At 39.1% G+C, this 20,809-nt stretch overlaps 1 protein-coding gene across 1 annotated transcript; it reads left to right on the top strand.

Moving 5' to 3' along the window:
* Positions 1-157: 157 nt before the first annotated feature.
* On the top strand, positions 158-18,974 carry RAB21 (RAB21, member RAS oncogene family). The gene is made up of 7 exons (XM_075746880.1): positions 158-597; positions 7,732-7,791; positions 7,971-8,078; positions 9,577-9,640; positions 10,469-10,523; positions 10,957-11,045; positions 11,948-18,974. The coding sequence occupies exons 1-7, from the start codon at positions 451-453 to the stop codon at positions 12,085-12,087; spliced, it is 663 nt and encodes a 220-aa protein (XP_075602995.1). The 5' UTR covers positions 158-450; the 3' UTR covers positions 12,088-18,974.
* The last annotated feature ends 1,835 nt before the right edge of the window (positions 18,975-20,809 follow it).

Genomic DNA, 20,809 nt, shown 5'->3' on the forward strand with positions numbered 1-20,809 from the left:
CGGCCTGAGCACGAGGGGACGCCACCCCCCGCCCCGCCCCACCCTCGCGCTGGCAGACTCCGCCCCTCCCCGCTCCCCGCCCTCCAACCCTCTTGGGGCGGGGCCTCTCGCCGCCGTCGCGCCCACCCCTCCCATTGGCGGCGGGGGGATGCGCGTGACTGAGCGCCGCGTGACGTAGGAGGAAGAAGACGCCATTAGGGGGAACGGGGCCGTCGGCTGCTGGGAGTGTTGTGGCTGTCGGTGTCCCTCCCCTCACCTCCGTTCCCCAGGGGCTTTGGCGGCACCTTCCTCTCTTCTCCCCCTCTCCTTCCCGCCCCGCGAGTCCTCCTTCCGCTCCCCTGCGGGTCCCCGTCCCGGTGGGCGGCGGCGAGGGTGGCGGCGGCGGCGCCCCGGGGCCGCGGTGCGTACCGTTGATGTGAGGTGGCGGCCCGGCTCGGCGGCGGGGCGCGGATGGCGGCGGGGGCCGGCGCGGCGGCCGGGGGCCGCAGTTTTTCTTTCAAGGTGGTGCTGCTCGGGGAGGGCTGCGTGGGGAAAACCTCCCTGGTGCTGCGCTACTGCGAGAACAAGTTCAACGACAAACACATCACCACTCTGCAGGTGCGGGCTGGGCCGCGGGCGGGGGCGGGGGGGGGGTGCGTGGGGGGGTGTCCGCTCCTCTTCTCCCTTTCCCCTGCGCGCCTTCTAGGGTTTCTGGCCGGTGTCAGTCCGGCCCCGGTGGCCCTGCGGCGCTTACCGGCCTGCCCCTTCCGCCCTGGGGCTGGTTGAGGGTTGCTCCCTAAACCTGCCGTGGGGTTTTGGTACTTGGCGTCTTGTTTATCGCTTAACGGTGGCCGGAGTGACCACTGCTGCGCTTTAAATGGTGGCTGTCCCCTGCCGAGTTTGCTGGAAGCTAATTTTCTGGTTCTCTTTATGCCTCAGATAGAAGCTTTCAGTGCTTAAAGGCCTCGTTTCTCTTCTGAATTCTAGCTGTTCGTTTTTTCCCCAGTTATGTATGTGAATGTCTTCATCTGAATCTTGGGAAATACGATTTGAAAGTAATGTTGTTATTGTAATTGTTGGTACTGGGCTGATGACTAAGTGTTTCATATGTGGTGCATTCCTGTTAATTATAGTCATTCTTCATGTTCTCAAATCCTAACACTTGAACTACCTAAATGCAAGTGTTTAAAGAGAACAGCTTTCACAAAATGGTTTATGAGATTAAGGCTTATGATTTAATAACAGAAAAGATTCTTAAGGTTTACTTGCTTGTCATGTTATCTCCCTAAATTTTGGCCTGATTCTCAGTAGTACTGTCTGCTCATTTATAAAGAACTAAAAAGTGATGTTCCAATTATGAATATGTGACAGATGTCTGCTTGAAAGAAATGTTTATTCATTACCTAGTAGTGCTGAATGGCATGTATGCCATGGTACAAAATAAAATGCTTATTATTGTACATGGTCTCAGAAAATGTTTTAAACTTTGTGGGTTGTAAAGTCTTTTGGGATGTCTCTGCTTGCTTAACCTTTTTATTTGCAGTTACACTAGGTGCACAGTGTCTTTCTTAGCAGTTGTGAACATGTATATGAAAATGTGTGGTTAACACTGATGTATAATGCTCTTAATACACTTTTTAATTTTTGTAGATAAAGAAACAAACTCTGCCACCATGTCGGTTGCTAGTGGGCTTTGAACTACTTTTGAAGTTCTGTGAAGTACAGGATAAATAGTAGGTGATACGAAAAAAGAGCCTCAGGGTAATTGTGCACTATTCCTGCACACTCAGGGGAAAACTCCTGTGGGCTCGGTATCTGGGAAGTGTTTAATAGTGAAACTTCCCCTTAAAATCAAAGAAGCATTAGAGATGCACTAGAAATAATACAGTGACTGTTTCATAAACAGATACTGTTGCTCCATTTTAGCAACAAAGAGCTAGAAAGAACATGTTTTAAACTTTGTTACCTTATGTTGATACTCTGCTGTTGGATTCATCTATTGGTAGGTTTGCTAGGCATGTTGTGGTATTTATGGCGAGCTGATTGTAGCTCTGATTGCCACGCTACAGAAATGACTGGTATCTTGTAGGTGTCAGAGCTGTGGCTGTAATTTTCACCTGAAGGGTAGCATTGAGCAAACAATCATACAGTCATTTAAAGTGCATAAAAAAATGATCATGTATAGCTGAATTCTGATATCCCATGTGGAAAGAATAGTTTGTCATGTGATGCAGCTTTGTGGTTTTTGTTAATAATGTTCTTTAAATATGTAGTGGAATTAGAGTCTAAAATTAGAAGCAAAAAATCAATTGGAATACAGACTTAGGTCACAGGTGTCATAAAATGCACCTTTAAATGGCTCCAAAATGTTGACAGTAAAATGTCTCCAGATACTATATGGCTTGAGAGCTTTCGGTTTTGACTGTCTGGAGGGCGTGTGTGTGCTTGCAGAGGAGTGGAAGCACATGCTCACACTTTTTCTCCACTGAGACTAGGTTTCTGGTTGCTACCTGTATCTCTTAGCTGACTGCACTGTGTTTCTCAACTCATTTGTTTTTCTGTTCTGAGCCTCCTTAGCCTCATGTACATCTTATTGATTGTAAAAGACAATGTCAGTTGCTGTTGGATCTTACTGTACAACATGTGCACTTGTGAAATATCTTTATTATTGTTTTCCTACATCTTATAGTTCTAGAAGAAAGTTGAAGTTCTACTAGCAAATTAAAACATCCCTTAATCATATATCCTAGTTTCTAATGTTATTTTTTTAAGCAATGAAGTGACATTTTTGCAAAACATCCTGGGTTTTTTAAGATTAAAGGCTTGATCTGATAAGGTGGCTTTGTATCATGGCATCAGTTCAAAGTATCGCAGCAAATTACTTTTGTTCCAATAAAGCCAAAATTAGATAAATACCTAGCTCCTGATTCAGCAAAGGAGCCACAGTGATGAATCATATGAAAAGATTACTAGATACTGAGAGGAAAGGATCTCCATCCACAGTAATTTCTGACTTAGGAAAAAAGGAAAGTACTGCGTAATGCTTTATTCCAACGTGATTGCAACGAAGAGGGTGGTGAGACTGTGTAGCCTTCTGGAAACTTTATTTAGTGATGTTGGCTGGTGCTTCCTGCAGTGTGAGCCCAACGATGGGGGAGAGCACAGGAAGTCTTTAAATTGATCAATGTGAATCTTTAATGTATATCTATGTTTTCCTATCTGAATTATAACACTTAAGTATTATGCCATTGTGAAGTTAACCTGTGTATACCCAAATAGGAGAGTTTCTTTTGTGCTAGTAACAGAAGGTTTCTAGTGAAAGGGAGCTATTTCTTTTCGCCCTACTTCCCTAAACGCTAGCTAGGGGGAAATAGTGAACTGGAACCTCCTTACATTGAAGGCAGGAGGCTGCTGGGATGTGTTGCTGTAGTTATGCTAGCTTGAAGTCGAGTACTTAAGATACTGATGACCTGCAAATTGAAGTTAAGGTATCTACTGACTCACATAAGAAAATATTTATCTAGAATAATGTGAAAAAGCTGATGCAGGAAAGGTAGAGGTTTTTTGCAAGCAATAAATAAATCCGTAGCCTGTTGTCAGATCTGGTGGGACAGTTAGAATTAGTTCCCATGATTGAAATATTGAGGTCAGTGCTCTTGCCTTGATAAAACAATTCTAAGCTATGAATTGATAACAAGTGAACTGTGCTGGAATTGCTCCAATAATAAACCTAATGTTGAACTATTTTTTTTAAATTGGGTAGATTCTTTTTGTTAATTACTCAAGATAAATAGAACTTTTGTGTGCTAATCTCCAATGTGTGGAGGGCCACAAAATATGCAACCTAAGACAGCCACTGCTGTGGTGCTATTCATACTACATAGATCCTGATTGCTTTGGTGGACCTGTATAACCTGGAAGAGCTGTCTTGGCTGTCCAAGATAGCTGGGCAAAAAACCCCAAAATACAATGCAAGGAGGTTCAGTGCTATATGTGGTGTTCATATGCCTGGCTTACCTCTGAAGATAAAGCAGTCAAGGGGCAGATGACGTACATGTGCTTTTATTCACTGACTTTCAAGAGGATCTTTTCCAGCTGGGTCTTCCTTGTGTTCTGCTCAGACTCCTTTATCAGCTCCTAACAGGGCCTGACGGACATGTGAAACTGAGCTCTTAGAAGGATTAAAAGAAGGAAAAGATTTTCTACAGGCACATAAAGAAAATAGAATTTTAGCTCTTACAGTTGCACTATCCTTTTCTTTTAAGTGTATAAGTATTCTTCAGACCAGTCAGGCACTAGAGTCAAAATACCAAAATTAGTAGCTTACTTCAAAGACCTGTTTTTGAGATTACTTATCTTTGAATTAACTGTGGCTCTGTACATTTGTGGCTTTTTGAAAGACCTAGCAAAATGAATTGCCATAGTAATGAAAATATGGAAAGGAGTTACTGGTTGTAAGTTGAGTCACAACTCAGACTTAAATCTGCAGTATTCAATTTGGTAAATTCTTGGGAGATTAGAAAAAATATTGAATCCTCTCCTATGTGTAATTTTCTAATGCTGTCTAGAGTACTGATTCAAAAGGCTTTAACACTCTTGGCAGCTGACTTTTTTTCCTGAAACTAGGCTCTTAAACTATCTCAAAACAGTAGTTAAAACTCTTCCTTCCATGTTACATTCCCCCCAAATTTCTAAAACAGCATAGTCCTGCTGTTCACCTGGTTATTTTTTTTTGACCTAACCTCAGAACGGGTGACAAGTAGTAACCTTGCTCTTCCACGAGACATATGGAATGTGAAAGGGAGGGGATGTGTTAAAAGGTAGGTATTAGCTGGTTTACCTTTTAATATGTTTGGCACTGTGGCTGTAAAATGTACTTTACTTATGGTAAATATGCCAAACTTACCCATACTTATGAACTGAAGAATGGGGCCTGCTAACAATATTCATCAAGTATAATGACGAATGAAAAAGAATGAAGTATTTAATCTGTAATATAGGATTGACTGTTTCTCGCAGCATGTTCAAAGCCTTCTGCTCGTTACTAACCATGACTACTTCAAATACCAGGTTCTAATCTTGTTACTGGGCAAGTTTTTTTTTAAACAGGCTTGCTTGTAATCAAGATATCTAATATAGGATGTTGTCTCTTGTTTTTTAGCTAGGGGCCTGCGACTGCAGGTAGACTAAAACTTAATTAGTACAAATTCATCAAGTTTTAATGCAGAGAGCACGTAGGATTACTACAGTCTCCTGTGACTTTTTTTTTCAGGAGACACTAAAAAGCCTTACTTGAATGTATGGGGCTTCTAATACTTGGGTACAGAGGAAAGCAAATACTCTACTCTTAGTGCTAAAAGACAGTATTGCTCTCAAAAGCTGTAGTGACCTGAAAGACGGGTGATACTTAAGCAAAACTTATCTATGGGTATAAGCTGACTTTAATATTTGCTCTGTCAGATAGTAAAGATAGCTGTGCTGTTAATTGGGCCAATGTCTAAAGCCATGATGGTATAACTTTACAGATACTGAGTTCTGGTTTTTAAAATATAAATCCAGTTTCTGTGAAGGATTTTTCTGCCTTTTGGTCCAGAAATGTGATTCTTAAGCACTTATGTGAAACTTGCATCAACTGAGCAGATTTGATTTTCAGTGTTGTGACAAATGGGAACAGTCCTCAGAAGAGCTTTTCCTAACAGACTATCAAGTACCATAGTACAGTAGGTCAAAATGATTCAAAATATTGCCAGATAAGCTTGATTCATTGTGCCTAACCATACCTTCTCTTAATATGGCTCAAGTGTTGGTGAAGTAAAACTTCTGAAGTTACATCTAAGCTTTTGACTTTTAAACTCTGGTGTAGTAGAAGAAATTATGATACAGACTAGATACTGATCAGATAATCCTTGGGGACAGCTAGCTGAAAGCCATAAACTGCTCTCTGCAGAGATTTTGATTAAAGAATTAGTTTTCCTGATGTTTAAGATTAGTTACTCTGCTGTTAAACTGGTTGTTACTGGTTGGGTAGAGTGTTAAATACTCTTAACATGCTGTCTGGAACTCTTTCTGAAGTTGACTTATGTCATGTCACTGTAGACTGAAGGGGGTAGCTTTAATGCTTTAGTTATATTGAATACAGTGGTCATAATGATTAGTTCTTTGCTATCTCCTCTTAGAAAGTTTGAGTGTTTTTCTTTCCTATGGTCTGTCTTCTCTGTTTTGTTTATCAGACTTTTTGGAACGTTTTGGGGGAAAGTACAACTTCAAAAGAAGAAAAGTTTCTTGAATCATCTCACCTTAGGTCATACAAATTCCAGAGTTGATGTTAGGGAAGTAGCTGAAGAGCAGGAGCTGCACTAGCAGCTGAGTGTTGGATTACTTTATTTGTAATACAGGTAGCACTCCAGAGAGGCACTTTCACAGCAGTTTAGGCTGGTGTAAATTGAGTTACCATGGTCTTCTGCATGTGCACGAAAGCTTACGTAGTTAAGCAGCAAGCTGGTTCAAGCAGCTGATCTGGCCTACGATGCTTTCCACATACACATGACACTTAGTCAACTCAGTCTGGTCAATGCTCATACAGACAGCTCATGTTAAACTACTACAATCCAGCCTAAAATGATCTGGAATGAATGTATCTCATACCACTGAATACTTGTTTGTATCCAGACCAGATGCAAGTTGAGGCGAAACTGAAAGGAAAACTGAGTATAATTTAAAGAAAAAGACAAAAGCTAATCCTCGGCAATGGAGTTGTCTTATGCTTACCTGTTACTGCTAGCCTTCAGAACAGGGGGAGCAGGTTCCTAATGTATCAACTCCTTCAGACCCTGTTCTAGCCTATTAAACTTGTATTAAAATTTATACCCCTTTTTAGCCACTGAATTACACACTTGGGAATAGAGGTGGTGTTTGAAAATGTGGACCATGCAGGCTTGAAGAACAGACGTACTCTTGAGTTACTGAAACTAGACTAACCTTGCAATATGCTCTGGTCCTGTAAAATGTTTTTGAGAAGTTAACATAGTGGAATTCTTAGAGCAGCTTGTATACTTATTCTGAGGCTTTTCTTACCCTGCCACTTGCTTTCCTTCTGTGTGTTAGCTGAGAAGTGTATCACTGAGCTTTCAGGAACAGTGTCGGGGAGGGGGGGGTGGGGGCAGGGGCAGGCAGGCATGGCACCAAACCACTGGGGCCTGAAAAAAGCCCCCAAAACCACATGGGGAGTATTGGGGCCTCACTTCTGCGAAAACGGGGAAAAGATACAGACAAAAAAACCTTGCAAAATACTAGTGTTCTGAGACTTTTAGCAATAAACTCAAACTATTTTATTTTGTTCTAGTAGCTCACTAATAGTGTACTACTTTGCCTAATTCCTGCAAATTGAAAATCCTGTTAGGCTGGTTCCTACCCAAACTTCATATACTTTTGTGAAATGCTTTGGGTTCAGCTTAGACTTAGTCTTGTGAATTCAGGCTTTTTCCACAGAACTCTTATCCTTCCTAAATAATTCAAAACAGCAGCAAAGATGTAGTAAATGATTAGCTCAAGGCAAATTTATTTAGAATATACTCCTGGCAAAGTAGTGAAATGACTAACTGGCTTAGTATTGACTCAGCCTTCTGGCTTAAAGAGTATTTTGATCCAGAAATCTGTCTTTTATTGATTCAGATGTGTTTATTAGTAAATTAATCTGAAGTCAAATGAGACATTTGTGTGTAAAACTTAACTCTAATCTGTTTTGCTTTCCAGGCATCTTTTCTTACAAAGAAGCTAAATATTGGTGGGAAAAGAGTAAACCTTGCAATATGGGTATGTTTACTTTCCTATTTTCTCTCCCCTGGCTAAATAGAATATTTTACTGAAAAATTACTTAGATTTACTAGAACTCAAATGTTGGACTTCTTCAAAGTTTTACTTTATTAAGTATTTGGAGTTTTGAACTATTGTTTGCTTTGCCTTAAATGCTAACAAATGTATTTTAAATGCAGGATACAGCTGGTCAAGAAAGATTTCATGCATTGGGGCCGATCTACTACAGGGATTCTAATGGCGCTATTCTAGTATATGATATAACAGATGAAGACTCTTTTCAAAAGGTACTGGACAGATTTTTACCTCTGTGATATGTAAACTGATTGAAAGATAATCTGTGATATGAGTGTATAATTGGTAATCTTCTGTTTTCAGCAATAGCAATATATATATATTACATCTGCAAATTTAGACCACGTAATGGGAGTATACCCCTTATTAGGATTCTTTTGAAGGCTGACTTTTTCAATCTACTAAAGTTCTAGCAGAGTTATTCAAAGAACACCAGAGAATTATATGTGTGAGTTACCCATGACAGGCTATAAACATAAACCAGTACTGTTGTGATAGCATGCAATGCTGATCTCTACTGTATAAACCAAATGACTAAAAGATATTAAGTGACATGACCTTTTACAGTTCTGGGAACTCTGAAATTGCAGTACATGGTAGTGGAAATAATACTTTCTCAGTGATAATCAGTATTTGGACTTCAAATCCTCATCAAAGCCTGAAATTTGATGGCTAATTATTAGTATTAGTTGATCAGTCTGGTCAGGTGACTTTTTTCCAACTCTCTGTCACATCACTCTCTAGGATGTTCCAGCTGAAAACTGGTGAAATTCTTTCCTAAGTGAGTTTGTGTCCAATTAGCTTGTGACAAAACCAGTAGGACTTCTGCGTAAAGGTGTAAGAAGTTGTGGATGTATGGACAAGGCTTGGGTTAGCAGTGATAGTAGTATAAGGTATAATTCCATGAAAGCTTAACTAATTTAAATAGCCTAATGTAGGGCAAGTAAAGCACTTATGCTAGCAGTTAAACTCTTGCCCCCCCATCTGTGGAACTGTGATGACTAGTGAGTACTAAAACTTGTGCCTCTTCATGCTGAGCCCTACTTAGTAAAATTCCATGATATCAAAACACTTAAATCCTCAGAAAAAAGAGGGAAGGCTAATTTGCAGAAATACCTCTGTATCATGTATCCTAACTATTTTTGGGTTCTTGAAGTGATTGCCTCTTTTCATGACTTAAATTCCCTTAGAATAGCAGTCCCTAAGTCAATGAAGTGATGATACAACTTCAAAGTATAACAACAGAATTGATAACAGATACCTTACCATCAGCTCACTTGACACTCGTGTCCCACCTGTTCTCTCAGGAAGCAAATATCTGTTATAATCTAACCTGAACAGCTCAGTTCAGGTAACTGTAAGTACCATTTGTGATCTGTTGGTAAGTGCCTGTTGATACAAGATCTCATGCCTGACCTAAAGTGGCCAATGCAGTGAACTTGGTTTTTGGAGTTGGGCTAACACAAGTGTGGTGAGTTATATTTGTGGAGTAATTGAACCATTTTATCTTGGTAATTTGCTCTTAATTTTGACTCCAAACTAAAACCTGCTGAATGAGAGCCGTGCATAGCTATCTAAAGAATATGTTGCTCTAAACATGTTTGTTTCAAGTTTAGTGTAAACGGTTAACAAAGGGAATGGGTCAGTTCTGCAATGCCTAAGCTAGTAGTATGTCAAGTGAAAATAAACCTACCTCTGTTCTTCTTGCAGGTAAAAAACTGGGTTAAGGAATTAAGAAAAATGTTGGGAAATGAAATCTGTTTATGTATAGTAGGTAAGTGTTTTTTAATATGTGACTCTAATGACTGAATCAGCAATGTTTCTTTTGATTGATAGCATCTGCCAAACGCTGCTTTGACAGCTTGTACATGTGAAGGAGTAAAGCTTATGTTAATTTGACATTTAAAACTTGGTTGGAGCTAGCAGTTTCAGTAGATCACACTGAGGGGAAAATAAGAGTTTCAGAAAACAAGTTGTTTAATGATATACCATGTCAGAAGTGCATGGTACAGACACCTGCAGACTGAGGTTTATGTTTCTCTTCATTAAACTAAATATGTTATCCTTCTTGCAAGTAGCCCAATGTCATGTTTTTATTGTTCTCAGTGACATAGACTATATGCTTGTCTGATTTTCATAATCAAGTGCTTGCGGGGGTGGAATGAGTCTTAAAGCTTGGATATTCCAATGCAAACAATGCATCAGAAGTACTGGGTTTAGATTTAAAATCAGCTCTAGTGATGAAAACACTTTCAGGGGGATAGATGTATGGGTATTCTACAAAAACTACCTCTGCAGCACAGATAAGCTGCCTTATAAATTACAAAAGAAAAGCAGATGACTGAATTGGTGGCTTATATGGAGGTATTTAGCTAGCCCAATCTCTCTACAGAAGTAGAACTTCATCTTCATTGCCTGTAAATGCTTGAGTGAAAGGGGATTCTTAAATCATCTTGTTGTGCTCCAAATTGAAGCCTGTGTAAGAGTTCATTTTTACTGGGACAGCTAGTAAGAAAATGATGGGTTACAATGATTATATGACTGCTTTCTTTTGGGTAATTTTGGAGTACAAATACTTGAAAGATTAACTTGTTTCCACCAGGTAACAAAATAGACTTGGAAAAAGAGAGACATGTTTCAGTGCAAGAAGCAGAAACGTAAGTCATCAATTATTAATAGAAACAGTCATTGCAGAATTATGCTGGAATAATAAACTTGTGATGCTGTTAACTGGCAAGCACAAACCAGCAGAGGCTAGCTGGCTGCTGTCTTTGGTGTTCTGTTAGTATCTGAATCCTGGAATGTCCTTACTGACCAAAGTGTAACTTGGGAGTCCTACATGTTGATTAAAGTCAACATTTATGGTTTAAATGCATTTTTAGACAGGAAATTTTCTTTATTTCGTCTAGTGTTTTTCATGAATCATGGCAGTTTTAACCACATAATTCCCTTTTTACATTAAATCAGCATGTGTAGATTAACTCTGAACTCAGAGTAAAACCTCTTGTGATTATTTTTTGCTTCATGAAAAGTGGTTTAGAAAGATTGGGTCCTTTGGTACAAAGAAGTTCTGTATTTGCATTCCTCTAGGTATGCTGAATCTGTTGGAGCAAAACATTATCATACTTCAGCTAAACAGAACAAAGGAATTGAAGAACTGTTTCTTGACCTTTGTAAAAGTAGGTATTATCTAGTTGGTAAAGAGCTTATTCACAAAATGCTCAGGGCTTCAGAATGCTTAAAACCATATAGAAAAGCCTTCATGTAAACTATTACTAAGAACTGACTTCATCTGAGTCTACTTCAAGCCACCTGTGTGCTGTAACAACTATGGAAGCTTGGTGCATGGATGCTTGTGATATTGCAAATTCATGCTGTACTTCAAAAATGTCTTTTTGTCTCTTTGTTGGAGCACTGACTGCTGTTTCACTCAGCATGAGTAAATAGTAACTTCAAATCAAACTTCATGTGACTGGTCTTACTATTGCCTGCTTCAAACCCTCTGTTGCAAGCTCTTTCAAAAATTCTCAAATGTTGTCAATTACAAATCATAAACTTGAAGTTGTAATGATGCAAACTTTACCCAGCAGTCTAAGCAAATGATAAAGATCATGCAATATAGGATAAAAAGCTGTAACACAGGGAAATTGTCCTATTCATTGGGTTCTTATGATACAAGAATTTAAGCAAAACTTCACCTACATGTCTGAAAAGTAGGATGGGTTTTTTTGGGGGTGGGGTGGTATATGTGTGGTGTGTTGGGTTTCTTGTTTGTTTTCTTTTTCAAAAGAATGTTCTTGATATGGGTGGGTAAATCTAGCTTTTGAAGTCACTAACTCCGGAACATCTGAGCATCTAAGGTCTCAGTGGGAGCTGCTGGATGTTTGGTGCTTTAGGAAGAAGATTAAGTAGTTCTTGCAGCCATACTGTGTGATACTTGAGTGACTACTTCAGCATAATAAATAGGGGAACCAGTCTTGCTGAACTTCATCTCTGTGCATGTAACCCTTATAGATTAAGATCTCAAAGTCTTGTGTAAAAATGCAGTGGAATGTCATCTAATACATTTCTTCCTTTGCAGGAATGATAGAAACTGCTCAAGTGGATGAAAGAGCAAGAGGCAATGGTTCCAGTCAGTCAGGAATAGCAAGGCGAGGTGTACAGATCATTGATGATGAGCCACAAGTACAGAGCAGTGGAGGGTGCTGTTCTTCTGGATAATTATAAAACTGTGCATCACTGCCCTCTCAATATGAAGACTGCCATATTCCAAGTCACGCATTCTTTACCAATGGAGTAATAGAATTAACAGTATTTAAAAATAATCACATGTAACACTGCAGAGACCTTAAGTGCTAAACTAGTGGCATCTGTGACCAGAGAATTGGCATTTTCTACAGTGGTTAACAAAGCAATTACCAATGGCCTTTTTACATATTTTTCTTTAATGAGGAATAATATGCATGTAGAAAAGACCTACTTAAAGGCTTCATTTATATTCTTTTAAATCAGATCATTATTTAATAACTTATATACATTGTTGTTGGAATGGTATATGTTTTTGCAGCTCTTTGTATTTTGTGGTAGATTGAATTGTATCACTTCTAAAATGCAGATTGATTTTTTTTTTTTTAATTAGCAGATATCTGAAGTAATATTTTTGCAGGGCCTTCACAAGCCTATAACTGTAAACTACTTTGATATATTCTGTTCATCCTGTATGCCAAGCTGGTAAAATACATTGTAAATTACATATTAAATATTTTATCTGCTTTTACAATTGCAGGTGCAGAAATATGTACATCAGTCTTGTCAGTGATTGTGAAGTGAGTAAGTCAGTGAAAGATGCAAGCTTTTCATGTGTATTGTTGAATTGCTCATTCTACTTCCCCTACCTGAAAACAGCTTTTTTTGGTACACTCATAGCTACAGCACTTTTTTTTTAAGCCTTTTCTGGCAAGCAGCAGTATTTAGAGTACCCCCTTAGAGGGAAGGGAATGCTTCCTTAGACTGCTGTTTAGCATTGAGGTGTTTGACTCCCAGCTAAAACAGCTGGCGCATGCATATATCTTGCCTCTGCAGTTACTTTGGCCTCTCAGAATATCCCCAGAAAGTCAAACAACTTTAGCCCTTGTCTATCTGGTAGCCAATAAACCAGATGCATGGGAAACTCTTAAGCTGCATTAATATACTTGTGTCCCAAAACAGCATTATAAACTATTAACGAGCATAACTTTTCCCCTGTATTGCAGGGCTTGAGTGGACAAATGAATTGGCATTAGCTAGAACTGCTTTTGGAGTGATTAAGTAGAAGAGATGAAACTTGCCGGATGTAATTGTAACTTTGGGCATACTAGACAGAATTGAACTTACTTCTGACTTGCTCTTTCTCTGGTAAAGTGTTTTGAAGCCCACAGGTTTTGGGAGGAGGGTTTTCAGAAACAAAGTGTATAAACTACTATCACAAGAACACAAATGGTGGTAGCTGAAACTTCAAAATGTTTTGTGCTCTGACTTTTTTTACTTAAGTTGTCATGCTTGGAAAAACAGTAAAGGTGATGTCTATGACAAAATAGAATATTCCTTGGCCTTCCTTTTTCTGAAGGGTAGAATTAGTATTGCATATGAATGCATTGAATGATGTGGGTATGTTCTGATGCACAAAAGGAGTAGTAGTAACTAATCAGTCTGACTGTAAGAGCAGTGTTCTGCCTTCAGTCTGACTTCTTTTCTCTGAAATAATAGATGGCTTTGGTACAGACTGGTCCTGGTGCATTCCCCCTGCCCCTTTCTCCCTGAACTGTGGTGCAGATACTTTCTCTTAAGTGGCCATTGCTGTGTTCTTCTCACATGGTTGTATGCATGATGGACAAAGGTGATCTGTTCATGCTAGTGAAGATAGTTTCTTGACTGCACAGAGCTTTGGTGTGAATCTAAAATTCATGATTGTATGTGTGTATATGTAGCAACACCATTAGGTTAGATGAAAGTCTGTCTTGTGATACAACATTGATATGAGGAGTGAAATTGGCAAGACTGTTCAAAGTTGGAATCTCCTCATAAGAGGAGTTCCAGACTTTTTGACTCAAACTTCATTTTTTGCAGAGATGAAAAAAACAAACAACCCAATCTCAACTAGACTTGATAAGCAGATGAGTCATGAGGGCTTGCCTACACCAGAGCATATGTGCTCTCCAGAGCAGAGCTTTTTCCACTTTGTTGAAGTGGACAGATGCAGTTCTGGTCTGGAAATTAATACTAGGTGTTTACCCAAGAGAATGTCCTGTTTGACTACTTTGAAATAGAAGCAGTGTGTAGAATACATCTTTCTCCCTGCAGCTAAAGAGCTCTCCTTTAGTGTATTCTGTCTGACTTCTGTCAATTACAAAGCTAACAAGGCCATGTTGATATTAAGTTTCTTACAAAACTAAAACTATTACTACTGAAAACTTGGTGATAAGGAAGCTTACAATTTTGTATGATTAAAAAAAGGTTCTGGTTACTATTAGCAAAACATTTTTTTTTAAATAAATTCTCAGCAGTTACTTAATGAAGCTACAGCATGAAAAATACTCTCTGCGAACCTTCCTGTGTAAGCTGCAGTTTGGTTGGACTTTATGGGACTTAAAACCTGTGCTTAGAAGGGTATCATTACATTACCTTACAAAAGAAATATAGCTTCATCAAGTCAGGGAAGCTGGTTTCTAAGACACCAATGAAAACATTATGGACTGTTTAGACTGATTAACGTAAGACTTCAGTTATTCATTGTTAGCAGACAAAATACAACAGTTCCAGGAAAAAGCATATTTATTGAAGATATGTAGAGTGTTCTTTGCATTAAACATATAGGAAAGCACAAATAGCTTGAGTTGTCTATATTTGAGCAGGATCTTACTCAAGTAACCTGGTATTACTACTGTACGGCTTAGATTCCAGCAAATGCAAGACTCTTAAAAATCATCTAGATTACTAGTTTGTATGTCTTAAGGAAAACCATTTTCTTGTTGCTAACTTCTGTGGCTGAAAACAAGTAAGCTATTTTTCATGCTTCTTGAGAAGAGTGCAAGACAACAGCTATGTCTGTCTCTAGAAAGTACCTCTATTGTGGGTTAGAGAATATTGGCCAGAGACCTGCTATAGCATGTAAGTCAACATTAAGCACACTTCCTCAGAGTAAATCTTCACAAAGTTAGACCTTTATTATAGTATATGAGTATAGGTACCTTTCTAAAACAAGTTTAAGTACTCAGTCTTGATGCTGCTGCTATGAGTACTCGAGCTACCTATGAAACTATCACTTGCTGGAATAAAATCTAACAAATCAAAGTCCCAAAACTTTAATGCAGCAGTATGTATCTATTAGGAGTTATTTATGGTCACTGTCTCATTGCACTTAGACTATAGTTCAAAAGTTATAAAAAACCAGACTGATTCAGACAAGGAAACTCTAATAACTTCAGATGCATAGTACTTGGAGATGAGTGTAACTAGCTGTGAAGGTTGGGGATGATGACTTCACCTGGTTTGCAGTGAACTTGCATGTGGTTCCAAGGTGGGTACATCCGATGTCCAGATGAACTGTATTGGCTGGTCTCTTGAGGCAGTTGAGTAATTGTGTTGCTTTGATTACACATTTTTCTTCAATGGTCACACATTGTGGACAGGCATTCTTGCTTACTACCACATTAAAAGTATCCGTTAGCCTTTTTTATCTTGCTATTTTTATTGTTCTAGGTGCTTAACTTGTATCTCTGTCTACAGCTCTTGAAGAAACCTAGTTATTCAACTTCTACTTTAGATTTCAAGCTAGATGAAAAAAAACTTTGCAAAAAGGTCTGAGGTCATGGAAGGTGGCTGGAGCTCAAATGGAGTTCTCTGAAAATGTTGGATGTGGTTAGAAAAAACAGTTTAAAGAAGGTATGAGGAATGGGAGTCCTGTGCTGAAAGCAGTTAAGTGGTGTGAATGAGAGATGCAGCCAACCACTTCTCTGTCATGTTTGTGCTTTTTGTGGAAGGAAAAGTAGTAGAAAGAAAAAGGCAAGTAGGAAAAACTGAAGGTGCTGGTAGTGGGCTGCTGAGCTAACAATTTCTTGGTGGAATTGCTAGCATGTCTTCTCAGCAATGGTAGTTGCCTAATTCAAGACTCTTCTAAGAGTACTTCCTAGGTTGTTTTTCCTTCTGTGAGGTACCATTTTTGCTTCACTAAAGAATACAACTAACTTGAACAGGCTTTCAGACATGATACTAAGCTACTTAAAACTTGACTAGAAAATACTGATTTAAGAGCTGTTTACAGTTAACTGACTTTGTTAATCATCTTCATTTGCATCAAAACTCAGGAGTTTTTCCTGGAAAGTCAGGAAATACATCTCAATGAGGATAAGTCTTACTACAGCTATGTCAGGGAGTTCCAGATGAAGACTGAGATCCTTGGCACTAGTTGCTGCACAAGCTGAACAGACAACTCCAAAACTAGGTCTCTGTAGCTCGTACTGTTCTTTAGGGGATTCTGCTCAACACCAGGATTTTTCCTGTTATTTAGGACCAACCTATGCATCTTGGTGATGTAGCTCTCAGATGAATTTAAGCTTTTTCTATCAAATAACAATAAATATTCTTCCATTTTTGGAGCTGTCATTGGTCACTGTATTGAGCAGAATGACATGGAGAAATGACATAGAGTTGTGGAAAATCTGGAATGTTTCTTGTCTTGAGTTGGCTTGAAAAGTGAGAATCTATGAAACTGTCACCATAACAAAGGTGGTATTCTGTCCAAGATAACTGAAAATATCTTGGCTTAGAAAAAGTTTTACTGCAATCTGATTAAAATGATAAATTGCTCTACTTTCAAAATGAAAACTTATTTCAAGCTGATCTCTTGATTCTTAACTTTTTCCAAGACTTAAGTTTACTAAACTTGGCCAAAACCTTAACTTGGTTGGCATGTTCTACAGCCCTAAAATAATAACTGTAGGGAGGAGCTGTGTACTCATTCATATTCCACTGGACAGTTTGGACCTTTGATTGTATTTATCTTTCAACATCCTGGTATTGAATAGACTACAAAAATAATTGTTTCCATCTATTTCCACTGCTTTATGCATGCAGGCAGCATGACCTAATGCAGCTGCAGAGTGAATGTGAAGAGAGGGCTTCTGTCCTCTTCCTGCTTGTTGGCTGCACTGATCCTCATTGCTAGTGAATTACTACTACAGGAAACTTTCTATGCTGGAGATCCCCCTGTACAAGAAAGGAAAGGTACCTGTTCTCTGCTTGCTTCTGTAGTTCTTCCAGATAGTGATAGGTACTACAGCAGTAATACCCAGTTCCTCCCCGTTTGAGAACATTGTTTTTTCTCAAGAGGAGCTTTTCTTCTTGACAAGTCTTTTTTTTTTTTTAGTGTATCTAGTCTCACTGGTCTCTTGCAAGGGGTTTTAATACTTCATTGTAGGTCACCGAGAAGCAATGCAATTTGAAAGTGTGACAACAAAAAATAAGTAGTAGTACTGCAACGATCTTTCATGGCAATTGGTCATATCCTTCATCCAAACCAGTGAAGAGAGACTATTGGAAGCTTAATTGTGAGTCCTTGCTATCTCTGGTTCCTGATTCTTGGATATTGAAGTCTTGGAAGTGACTTGGAAGAGCTCCAAGTCAAGAGGATTGGTGAGAGCAAAGACTACTTTCTCATCTGGTGCAAAGTAGCTGATATGCTCAGCTGAGATCCAAACTCATGTAGGAGATCTCTTGAGCTGTTGAAACTGTTAAATTGCAGACCCTTCTTCCAAGTTGACTATCACTCCATTCTGAAAGGTCAACAAATTTGGGACTTGCAGTAGAAGAGAACAAGTAGTTTCTCTTTTTCAGAACAGGAAACTTGAAACTGCCTAATCAGGCTTTTAGTTGAAAGAGAAGAGGAAAGCACTTGATGCCTAAAGATTTAAGTGCTGTCAGTGCTATCTGATCATACAGGCATTATAATGATTGTCTTACTGGATATTTCTCATTGATAAGCTCATTGAGTTTATCAGGCTCAATCAAATAGAATACTTTCAACACAGAGAAAATGTTAGCGGGGAAAAAGCCAACACTGAAAAGGACAGAGCGTTTTTAATATCAGGTAACTTGATGTCAAATGTTGTAGGAATATTCTATTTGGCATTTGTGGATAAAATTTGGAAAAATTTTCAAAAATAGAATCTAGCATCTAAGCTTCACAAACCTTAACTTTCCCAGTGCATTGCTGCAACTGGAGTTCTTAAATACATCTTGAGTATTTTATGTATCAGTGCATGTACATGAAGATAGTTCTGGGATAAATTAATTCCAAGTGATCAATCAACTAAGGAAACAAGAACTTCAGCATGACTGCTATTCTATCAATGACTACTATTAAATGTGAAAATGTGTGTAAGTGGGAATGGATTAATGGGGGGAGGGGGGAATGTGTACTGAAAATCAACACAAAACAGAGCGGGGCATTCTTGCTACTGTCATATCTGAGAATTATTCTATCTTACATTTTAGTAAGTCACAGAATTTGAAACTTGATGAACAGTCTGTAATCAAGAGACCCTGAAACTTACTGGAGGTTGGGGGCAGTGGCCTGGCTTACAAAGATTTGGTAAAAACTGAGACCGCAGGTTTTTGTAACGAATACAGTAACAAATTTCTGAACCCATTTGAGTATGATATGATGAAAGATGGCTTTATGATGCCAAACAAGGCTCAGTGAGGTTGCTCTACATTATGCTAGCATATACACCAGGGACTGTAGTGTGAGTGGGGACCTATCAAAATGCAGCTTTGATTCCCAAAACTGGTCTTTGGCAGCCCAGAACAGTTCATGAGGAAGCAGCAGTTGCTGTTGAACCACATTTGCTGGTTCAATGATACCCCCAGGCATGCTGCCTGTATGCCAAGGGAGCAGCAAAAACAAGTCAGACATGGAACCACGGCTGAAGACTGGGAATTTTCCCAGATGTGTTTGCATCCTACTGATGTCCTACCTCCACAATGAATGTTCGTGCACACTTCCCCAGTGAAAATTGCTGTTCAGCTTATGCTGTGGATTGGAACTGGATGGGTATCGGGGGGGGGGGAAAGCAAGTGATAGGAAAAGCAGGACAAGACAAAGGGGAGTTAGCACAGTTATTGCTTTGGCTGTTCTTGGCCCTTTCACCTGCACTTTTTAAAAGCTGGTAGCTATATCTTACTATCTTTGTGTCAGAAAGTGTATTTTCTATTTGAGATTTTTTTTTGGTCAAGAAACGAAAATCTTAAGAGCTTTTTAGAGTAAATGTAGTTTCTTCACAGATTTAGTATTTCCAAAGCCTGTCAGCACCTCACCAAAGAGACTATATTAAATGGTGAAGAGCAAGTGTGCTGCCTGTAGCTACACCCTGCAGTTGGAGTCCCATGGTGCATGTTTGAAAGACCATGAAGCAGCAGAGTATCCAATGCACCTCTGATTGCCAGTCTATGCTGTCATCGTTTTGTGACACAGAGCAATTGCAAAACAATCCTTGACCATAAGATGTGCCTATACTGGTTAGAGAAGTTGTTTTGAGGCTTAAAAAGATGCTAAATTGTATTTTGATTGGAGACTTCAAGGGATCTTGACCATCCTTTCAGTATGTGAATACTGCAGTGCTTGGCACCATGCGACACTGACTCTTTTACAGGGATTTCAGTTTGGGAAATGGAGTGATCTCTGAAGTGGATTGTGGTGGCAAGTTAAGGGAAGGAAGTATTGTGTCAGTAGCACAGACCCATCCTTAGCATTGCTTTTTGAACAGCTGGAATGAAATACAGCATTGACCACCCCCACACTAAAATAATTGTTCCTTTATCTTCCTGCTCTTTCCAGGAAATGTTGCCTGTTGGTGGTGGTGTTATGCATATGTGCAAGCATATGCATATGGGGTTACTACTATTTGCCTTTGCTTTCTGCATACCTAACTCTAGCAATACTAGTCCATGCCAATCGGCAAACAACAGATCAGTTTCTGTTTAGTCATCACTCTCGGATAGCTTCCAACTAGTTTCTGTGGAGGCTGATGCAATCATGAATCTCTCCTTGCATGCCAAATGTGGAGCATTTCATGTTGGGATCTACTCTGCTTCTCTTATATTAAAAAAAAAAGTTTCTGAGAGAACAAAGCTATTGTAAACTTGTGAGCAGTTGTGCCAACCATAATGTTTTCTTATGACAAATCTTGTATGTTTTGAGTTGTTTCATATTCTGGTATTCTATTAATACTTGACATGCATAGATAAAAAAATAGCAGGGTCACAATCAAGAACTCACAGCTGTGGTTATGGATATACAAAATGTGACATAGTGCAAATACTTGAAGACAGCTCATCTGGTGTACTGCCTTCATGTCTTGTTACATCTCCATGCTCTAAATACAAATAAATGTTGGTGGGGAAAGGTATTTCCTTCCTTTTAATTTCAGTCTGTGTGTACTTAATTTTTGTCCCTTGCCTAACCTTGTGGCAGAAGGCAGCCATGCATGGAACATTACTAAACCTGTATGCTCTGTTTATGCAGGTTAGGGTTTTGTTTTCTTAGAGGAACAGGTTGGGAAGACTATCATATCTTCATTTCTTAATTTCTGCACTGAGGTACAGACAATTGGTGAGTAGAGAAGATCCTAATTGGTCGGACAGGCTACATTTTTACTGGCAAATGAATTAGGCCAGGGTGCTTAAGGAGCTCTGGCCTCAAGAGCAAATGGCAGAGTACAGCTTTCATCCAGGTGGCAAAGTCCTCTTCTACCCTTTAAATCACATTTACATGCTACCTGCTTGAAGTGGCTGTGCTGTTTCCCATGCTGTGTTTAGGTATTAGTCTATGAGGAACCTAAATATTATGGACCATAGTTATATAAAAGAGCATACTAATGGTTAAACAGCAAGGCTGACTGTAGGTCAA

Source organism: Balearica regulorum, chromosome 1, assembly GCF_011004875.1.
Source record: "Balearica regulorum gibbericeps isolate bBalReg1 chromosome 1, bBalReg1.pri, whole genome shotgun sequence".
In the NCBI taxonomy this organism is placed as follows: domain Eukaryota; kingdom Metazoa; phylum Chordata; class Aves; order Gruiformes; family Gruidae; genus Balearica; species Balearica regulorum.

Bases quoted from the DNA above. Each gene is read 5' to 3' on its own strand.
- RAB21 (XM_075746880.1), top strand. From the start codon at position 451: ATGGCGGCGGGGGCCGGCGCGGCGGCCGGGGGCCGCAGTTTTTCTTTC. The intron at 8,079-9,576 runs GTACTGGACAGA...TTCTTCTTGCAG, and splicing joins ATGAAGACTCTTTTCAAAAG to GTAAAAAACTGGGTTAAGGA. The intron at 10,524-10,956 runs GTAAGTCATCAA...GCATTCCTCTAG, and splicing joins TCAGTGCAAGAAGCAGAAAC to GTATGCTGAATCTGTTGGAG.